This window comes from Otolemur garnettii, unplaced genomic scaffold (assembly GCF_000181295.1).
Source record: "Otolemur garnettii isolate 467f Iridium unplaced genomic scaffold, OtoGar3 scaffold00020, whole genome shotgun sequence".
NCBI classification, from domain to species: domain Eukaryota; kingdom Metazoa; phylum Chordata; class Mammalia; order Primates; family Galagidae; genus Otolemur; species Otolemur garnettii.
The window spans coordinates 25671689-25681208 of NW_003852415.1; the positions used below are offsets into that span (position 1 = coordinate 25671689).

A 9520-nucleotide genomic window follows, 5' to 3' on the forward strand; every position below is an offset into this window, starting at 1 on the left:
AAAAAAAAAAAAAAGAAAGAAAGAAAAAGAAAAGAGAGCTTTGGGAGGAGTTGAGAAGGGGCTCGTGGTCTCTGGCTGGAGGGGCTGACTGTGGCTTTTCTCACTTTCTTTTGCAATAGAAAAAGAAGGAAAGCTGGCCCTCAGCATTAAGGAGTAAAAAGCTCTAGTGTCTTTAAAATTTGACACTATATGTAGTTTTGTAGTTGACAATGTTTTGAAGAGCCTAAATGGAGACAGATTTAAATTTGTGATGAATAAAATAAATTCTGCTAGCATTTTAAAATAAACTTCATATGAGAACAGTTTTAGATTTATAGAAAAGTTACAGATACAAACAGTTCCCATGTACCTTGGACCCAGTTTCCCCATATTACCATCTTATATTGGTATGGCACATTTGTCACAATAAATGGACCAGTATTGATACACTATTATTATTATTGTTATTATCCTTTTTTTTTTTTTTTTGCAGTTTTTGGCTGGGGCTGGCACCACCCTCTGGTATATGGGGCCGGCACCCTACTCCTTTGAGCCCCAGGCACCGCCCTTGATACACTATTACTAATTAATGGGTATACTTTATTCACATTTCCTTTGTTTATCCCTAAGGTCCTTTTTTCTTGTTCCAAGATCCCATCCAAGATACCACATTGTATTTAGTTATCATGTCCCCTCAGTCTCCTCTAGACAATTATCCTTGGTTTTGATGACCTTGACAGTTTAGAGGAATACTGTTAGGGGTAGGGAACCTGCGGTCTTACAGCCACAGATGGCCTTCTGGATCCTTGAGTGCAGCCTTTTAACTAGTTCTTAATAAAGGGATTTGTTCTGTGAAGTTCGGATTCAATCAAGGGGCCACATTTGAGGATCTGATTATCCTTCAATTTGGGTTTCTCATGATAGACTAATGTTATGGGGTTTAGGAAGGATGACCACAGAGGTAAAGTGTCATTCTCATCATGTCATATCATCACGTCATGGGTATGTTCTGTCAACATGACTTACCATTGTGGATATGGACCTTGATCACCTGGCTGAGGAACTGTTGCTCAGGTTTCTCCTCTGTAAAGTTACTTCTCCCTACCCCACCCCCATCTTTCTTACTACGTCCCCGTTTAGAAGGCAGCCACTGTGTGCTGCCCACACTTAGGAGTGAGGAATCGTGCTCTACCTTCTTGAGGGCAGAGTAGCTACATAAATTATTCAGAATACTTCTACATGGGGACTTGTGTATTCATTTGTTTACTTATTCAGTCATTTATATCAGTATGAATTTAGAGATACCCATTTTATACTTTGATTGTAATCCAGTATTATGTTATCTGTTGTGTTGCTTAAGTTGCTCAAGCTTGGGCCTTTGGGACCTCTTCCAGTTGGCTCCTGTGTCCCCTTGACTTGCGGTCTCAATACAGTGTTTTTTGGTTTTGTTCTTGTCGGAGTACATCTTTACTTTCTGGCACTAAGAAACGTTCCAGAGTCACTTGGTATATTTCCCACTCATCCATTTCCCCAGGGAGCCTGGTTCCTTTTGTTGTAGAATGGCATCAGAGTCTGAGAAGGGCGCTGGGAGGTTGTTGCTTTTGGGCCCTTTTAGCAGATAGAGCTTATGAATGTATGTGTTTATCCTAACCTGTGTATACCTACATATTTGCAATTACAGATGTGTCTGTGTGAAGGTAAATGTGAGTCCACACCGATGTGTCCTGCTCTAATCCATAATCTGTGGCTCTTTCTCCTCTCCCCATCCCACCTGCATACTGACACCTCCCTCTCCTGGGAAGTGAGATACCTGGCTCCTTCCTCACCACTCTCTTCATCCATCTGCTTCACTGTTCTGTTCCAGTGCTCATGTACAGTGGTTTCAGCATTGTTAACCTCTATGCTTATGGTAAACAACTTTGCCAACTAGAATACAGTGCTTATATGAGGTTTCTGTTGTCTTTAATCATACAGTCTCAACTCATTTCCAGAATTATTCGAGAAGGTCAGCACCTTCTCCCCCACTCCCACCTTCAGTGAGGTGATGTCACGTACTTGAGATACAGGTAGACTCTTTGTCACAATTCATTTTCTGTGATACCATGAAGTTTTCCCAACTCCCAGATGGTTTTTATTTGCATACGTTGAAGTTCACTCTTTGTACTATAGAGTCTGTGGGTTTTGATGATGCATAGTGTCACGTGTCTATCCCACAGTATCTGGCAGAATAATTTCATCACCCTTGAAAATCTCCTGTGCTGGGTGGTACCTGTGGCTCAGTGAGTAGAGTGCCGGCCCCATATACCAAGGGTGGCGGGTTCAAACCCATCCCGGTCGAACTGCAACAAAAAAAATAGCCGAGTGTTGTGGCAGGCACCTGTAGTCGCAGCTACTCTGGAGGCTCAGTCTAGAGAATCGCCTAAGCCCAGGAGTTGGAGGTTGCTGTGAGCTGTGATGCCACTGCACTCTACCAAGGGCGATAATGTGAGACTCTGTCTCTACAAAAAAAAAAAAAAAAGAAAGAAAGAAAGAAAGAAAATCTCCTATGGGGCCCTACCCCCAACCTCTGGCAACAGGGGTTATTGTTTTAATTTGCATTTCCCTAATGATTGGTCTGTTTTCTGTCTTTAGTATAGCCTTTTCTAGAGTTTAAAAAAAGTGAAATTATACAACTTGTAGCCTTTCAGACTTGCCTCTTTCACTCAACAATGTGGATTTAAGACAAATCCCTGTTTTTGTGAGAACTGATTCATTCCTTTCTATCAAGGAGTCTTATTCCATTGTGTGATTGAACAAGTTTGTTTATCCATTTACCTGTCAGTGGTATCCATTTACCTGTCAATGTCTTGATCACTTCCAGTTTTTGACAATTATAAATAAAGCTGATATAAATATTTACATGCAGGTTTGTGTAGACATAAGTTTTCAGATCAATCGGGTAAATACCTAGTGTCAGCACAATTGCCAGATCATATGTAAGACTATGTTTAGCTTTATAAGAAACTGCCAAACTGTCTTCCAAAGTAGTATGCCATTTTGCATTCCTACCAGCAACTAAGGAAGAGACTCCCTGTTGCTCCACATCCTGGCTGGCAATTGGTATTTTGTCAGCGTTTTGGACTTTAGCCATTCTAATAGGTGTATAGAGGTACCTCATTATTGTTTTAATTTGCATTTCCCTAATGACAAATGATGTGTTGAGCATCTTTTCATATGCTTATTTGCCATCTGTATATCTTCTTTGGTGAGGTGTCTTTTCAGATCTTTTGCCCATTTTTTAATTGGGCTTACTGCTGAATTTTAAGAGTTCTTTTCATATTTTGTATACAAGTTCTTAATCAGATATATGATTTGCAAGTATTTTCTCCCAACCTATGCCTTGTATTTTAAAGTGCCTTTCATAAATTTTAAAAAATTATAATGAAGTCCAAGCTATTAATTTTTTTTCTTTTATGGACTGTGCTTTTGGTATTATATCTAGACATTTACCATTAAATAGAAGATTGTTTCCTTCCAGAAGTTTAGTATTATATCTAAACATTTATCATTTTATAGAAGATTGTTTCCTTCCAGAAGTTTAGTATTATATCTAGACATTTATCATTAAATAGAAGATTGTTTCCTTCCAGAAGTTTTATAGTTTTGCATTTTTCATTAGGTCTGTGGGCCATTTGGGTTACTTTTTGCGTAGGGTGGGAGTTTGATGTCTAGGTTCTCTGTTCAGGCACTATTTGTTGAAGAGATGATCCTTTCTCTATGGAATTACCTTTGGGACATTTGTCTGTTCTGCTAGCAGCCTAAAATTGATATTCTTTTTCTTTCTATTGTAGCTTAAGTTCTATAAAGTGCTACCGCAGCAAAGGGGAAGATTCTGATTTCCTTTTCTGCTTGTCTTACAGCAAGACCCCTGATGCAGACCCTGCCTTTAAGAACCACTGTCAACAACGGCACTGTGTTACCAAAGAAGCCCAGCGGTTCCCTACCATCCCCTTCTGGGGTCAGGAAAGAAACCACTGTGCCAGCAACCAAAAGGTGGGCCAAATAAAGGCCTTCAATAAATTCTAAAAGCAGTTCTCTCTTAGATTTTAAAATGAGTCTGTCTTCTTTATATGATACTTTATTTCATCTGAATTAAAACTTATTAAAATCTAACATTTAGTATGTCAGCATAACAAGAACTGGGTAAATTTAATATTCTTCTTCTTTTAAATGTAATCACACTGTCTTTAAATCTCATTGGCCAAAACATCCGTGTGCCATTTTGTATTTTTACTTAAAGTTCTCTTTTGAATAAAAACAACAGTGTGAGTGTAAACTAGGTGAAAATGAATATGCTGTCCCCAAGAACATACCTAGAACATCACAAAGTTTAGATTGCCATAGCAAACTTAATTTTTATCTATAAAATTTGGATGAGCTCATACTTTTAAATTGTACCTAACAGTGGAGTTTAGATATTGATGTTGTCTATCAAAGCACAGTTTGCTCTTAGCTTTTCTATTATTTCATAATTATCATATCGAAATTTTATATTTTATAGCCATTCTAAATTTTTGGCTCTGAAAACTAAATACCAATGGTTCTGTAGGTTAGAAAGCTTTAAAGAAATTCTTCCACAACTATACCTCATGGTCTTGCTCTTAGAATATAGTGGAACTTTTAGAGGTCATAGAACTAACTGCCTGTAGGTGCTGTGGGTATAGGGCATGTGTATGCTCTGCCGGGTACTGAGAATACATGGTGGGGGTGTAAGAGTTAAGTGCTTCATTTGATGCTGGTTTATGACTTGGAATGAAAATCTACCAATCCTGTCTTCCCTTTTGTTGTGTTTTTCTCTGATTTGAGGTTTTTCTCTGGAAAGCCCTGACAGGGCTCCAGTGGAGGTGGTCACAAGTGTTACAGTGTGCCTTTCACAGCACTGTCAGTTACCATGGCTGACAGCCTAATGCCCGAGTGTCCAGCCTGTGGCCGAGTATCCTTCTCCCAGGAAACTCATTTATACTGTCGTACACCCTTGTGGCTCTTATCTGATCTGCATCCAGTTTATTCTCACCAACAGATTCACTCTCTAGAAGAGCTCTGGGAAAGCAGTTAGGGGCAGGTGTGTCAGTCAGGTAAGACACAGAGGAAGCAACTCAACAAAACATGTGAAATAACAGGAGCAGTTTATTACTCACATAGCCACCAGAGAAGGGGGGTTCCCACGAGGGCTGACAGCAGAATGCTTGACCAGAGGTGAGTGAGAGAGAAAGAGGGGAAAAGAGTGAGGACCTGTGGACTAGTCTTCACGAAGGTCTAAGGGTGTTATCCCTTAGGCTTTCCCAAGGGCTTTGTGGATTGGCTAATTTGAAGAAAAATGTACAAAGTGGGAAACATTTGATTCTAGCATTGACCATTAGGGTTTATCTTTGACAGCAGCTGTGGGGTATGTTGGGTTTGGGGTCACTGCAATGAGGAACAAGTAGGCTATATGACAACCAACCCATGGGGAGGAGGAGCTTTAACTAGGCCAAAGGTAATGAGGTGTGACTGGGTTTCAGACAACTATGTCAGGCCTAAAAATGGATGCTGAGGCAGCAGCTATATAAAACAAATTTATGACATCTTTAAATATATGGAGTGTTTATACATAATAAACACTTGCCTCTCACCAAGCAGATTTTCATTGTTTCGTCAGAGTTTCAGGTGTTTATTTTTTGTGAACTTTAAGAAAAGTGGTTTTGCATTGCTTTTTAGAACTTCATAATTGTTCCATATCTCGCACTTTAAGCCAAAATCTAGAAATAAGCTTAGCAAGAAAGGCAGGTCAAAAGCTAAGTTAGGCTAAACGCTAGGCCCTTGCACTGATCGGTTAAGTTGTGACTACAAAGGAAAAGTTCTTCAAAGAAATTAAAAGTGTCACTCCAGCGAACACATGAATAATAAGAAAGCTAATCAGCCTTATTGCTGAAGGTTTCAGTGGTCTGAATAGAAGATCAAACCAGCCATTACATTTCGTTAAGCTAAAACCTAATCCAGAGCAAGGATTCTCTTCAATTCTATGACGGCTGAGAGAGGTGGAGAAGCTGCAGAGAAAAATTTGAAGCTAGCAGAGATTTGTTCAAGAGCTTTAGGGAAAGAAGCCATTTCCATAACATCAGAGTACAAATGAAGTGGCAAGTACTGGTGTTGAAGCTGCACCAAGTTATCCTGATGATCTGTCTAGGGTAACTGAAGATGGCTTTGCTCAACGACATTCAGTGTAGACAAAATAGCCTCCTTCTATTGGAAGAAGATGCCATCTAGGGCTTTAATTGCTGGACAGAAGTCAACGCCTGGCTTCAAAGCTTTAAAGGACAGTCTGACTCTCTTGTTAGGGGCTAATGTAGCTGATGGTTTTAAGTTGAAGCTAGTGCTTATTGACATTCTGAAAATTCTGGGGCCTGTAAAGATTATACTAAATCTACTCTGCTTTTGCTCTATAAATGAAATAACAAAGCCTGATGACAGTGCATCTATTTACATCATGGTTTACTAAATATTTTAAGCCCACTGTTGAGACCCACTGCTCAGAAAACAAGATCAAGATCCCTTTCAAAATATGACTGCTCATTGACAGTGCACCTGGTTACCCAAAGTTCTGATGCAGATGCACAAGGAGATTAATGTTGCTTTCCTGCCTGCTAATACAATAACAATTGTTACAGTGGATTGAGAAGTAATTTTGACTTTCTGGTCATATTATTTAAATATATATTTTATAAGGGTATAGGTGCCATAGATAGTAATTCCTCTGATGAATCTGGACAAAGTCACTTGAAATCATCTATTCTAGATGTTGTTAAGAAGAAGGGAATATCAGATATCAACATTAACAGGAGTCTAGAAGATTCCAACCTTCCTGGATTACTTTGGGGTTTTGAGACATCAGTGGAGGAAGTAACGGCCTATGTAGAAACAGCAAGAGAACTAGAATTAGAAGAAGAGTCTGAAGATGTGACTGAATTGCCATGATAAAGCTTCAGTGGATAAGGAGTTGCTTCTTATGGATGAGGAAAGAAAGTAGTTTGCTGAAATGGAATATACTCCTGATTAAGATGCTATGAACAGGCTCGGCGCCTGTGGCTCAAGCGGCTAAGGTGCCAGCCACGTACACCCAAGGTGGTGGGTTCCAATCCAGTCCAGTGCCACCAAACAACAATGATGGCTGCAACCACAAAATAGCCGGGCATTATGGCGAGTGCCTGTGGTCCCAGCTACTCAGGAGGCTGAGGCAGGAGACTCGCTTGAGCCCAGGAGTTAGAGGTTGCTGTGAGCTGTGATGCCATCCACTCTACCCAGGGGAACAGCTTGAGTCTCCTGTCTCAAAAAAAAAAAAAAGATGCTATGAACATTCTTGAAATGACAACAAACGATTTAGAATAGTATATAAACTTAATTGATAAAGCAATGGCAAGGTTTGAGAGGATTGACTCCATTTTCAAAAGAGGTTCTAATGTGAGTAACATGCCTTCAAACAGCAGTGCATGCTACAGAGGAAATGTTTGTGAAAGGAAGTTATTTGATGCTGCAAACTTCACTGTTATTTTAAGAAATGTCCACAGCCATGCCAGCCTTCAGCAACCACCAGCCTGTTCAGTCAGCAACATCAGCGTGGAGGCCAGACCCTTCACCAGCAAAAGAATCGACTCCCCAAAGGCTCAGATGATTGATAGCATTTTTTAGCAATAATTTTTTTTTCTAAATTAAAGTCTATACACATGCATTGCTTTTAAGGCATAATGCTGTTGCATACTTGATAGAGTACAGTATAAAGTACAGTATAAAGGTAACTTTTATGTGCACTGGAAGACCAGAACATTGGTGTGACTTGCTTCATTGGGACCTTCACTTTTTTTATAGTGATCTGAAACAGAACATGAGGTAGGCCTATAGTTAATGAAGAAATGAAAAATTGCCCTTTTATCCTTCAAAAAATATTTTATACTTAATACCTTTTATATTTGCAATGTAAATTTAAAACATTTTTTAGAGCAAAAAGTGAAAGAATTAAAACGTAGATAGAATTTCTGGGTTTAGTTCATTTGCTTCATCCTGAGAGCATACATCACGCATGCTTGTTGTCTTTGATTTTGTAGAAGTCCAAGGTAATGTCGCAGTAGTCCAATAATGCCTGTAACTTAATTGAACTGCTTAAGCTCTTCTTAGACCTCAAAGAATTAATTGGCATGATTGTTAGAATTCTTGAAAGGTTGTATTTTTAGTTCTAACATTTGAAACGTTTGTTCTTGGTAGGATAAGCCTGAGGAACTATTTTCTGAATCTAACCACAGGAATAAAATTATTGTCAGCATATAGCTGCTAACTCAGAGTACGTAGTTATATAGATTGAGTGTCCAAAACCCAGGGGTTTTGAATTGAGAATGTCGCAAGTCATTTTTTAACTTTTTTCTTTCTGGCCTTTATGGGCTTCCACAGATGAGAGTTCCCATCCATTTGGAAACTAGAAATACAGACAGTAGCTTCTAATTGTTACTCTGCGGTAAAGTTCCTATAGAACTCTCATTAGGAGAGAATTTTGAAAACAGAAGGGAGCTAGCTGGGCAATTGAATATTAGGATTAAAATAACTTCCAAGTAATTTCAAATATGTTTACAATCACGTAGGAATTTTTCTGTAATCAGAGTTCCAAATTAAATGAGTTGGGGCGCATGTGGTGTGTGGATAGGTATGTGTTTGTTTTCTTTCTCTGGGGTTTTTCAGCCTAGTGCTTAAGAACAAAATCCCCTTTGGACATAGTCCAGCACCCAGCGGCGGTGCTTTGTGTTGCCAATTAAGACTTTGATTGAGGGCTTGATTTGGAATCCTTGGGAAAAGCTTTGTTTTCCATTAGTCAAAGAAAAAAAGGCAGAAAATCTAGGGAAGACATAGCAGGTCATACCTTGCTCAGTGGGGATGCTGAAGCTGACAATAGAGCAACATTTCCACTGGCTCAAAAAAGAGACAGACGCTCATTCTCTCAGCTCTTATGTAGAACATTACAATAGGGTAGAGCTATGATCAAAAGGATAAAACTGGTACAGAAAGCATTATTTTAAAAATGCTCTGTAACAAGTGTGAGATTGAATGGTAAATATTGCTTCTAAATAATAGTCCTTTGGAAAAATAGTTCCACTTTTCAAAGTACAGCATTTATAACTGTGCTGAAGCCAGTGACATGATTTGTCTTAAAGTATAGAAAAATGAAATCTGGTTTCATTTGATTTTTAAAAATTATTTCTAATAAACTTCTTTATTATTCAGATTCTTTGAAATGTAGATGCAAATTCATGTTTTGAGTCTGATCTCAGCAGCAAAATAGAGATGGAAGTGTTACCTTGTTGAACAAGGAAGACCAGTTGGTACCTGCCCCTTTATCAGAAGTGATACCTTTGTCCCTACTGGCTCAGGTAGTTGGCTTTATATTACAAAAAATCACGTTTCTTTCTCCTACTATATAGAATTCTCTAAGATTCCCTAAGACTATCAGCTTTCCTAAAAAATTACTTGGATTTGCCACAAA

At 38.9% G+C, this 9520-nt stretch overlaps 1 protein-coding gene across 1 annotated transcript in view; it reads left to right on the plus strand.

Annotated features, from left to right (window-relative positions):
* Positions 1-9520, plus strand: part of EML1 (echinoderm microtubule associated protein like 1) — a 195167-nt gene that overhangs the window by 127772 nt on the left and 57875 nt on the right. Inside the window, exon 3 of the mRNA XM_023511568.1 lies at positions 3879-4011. Coding sequence (XP_023367336.1) covers positions 3879-4011 — 133 coding nt within the window. The remainder of the gene's footprint in view (positions 1-3878; positions 4012-9520) is intronic.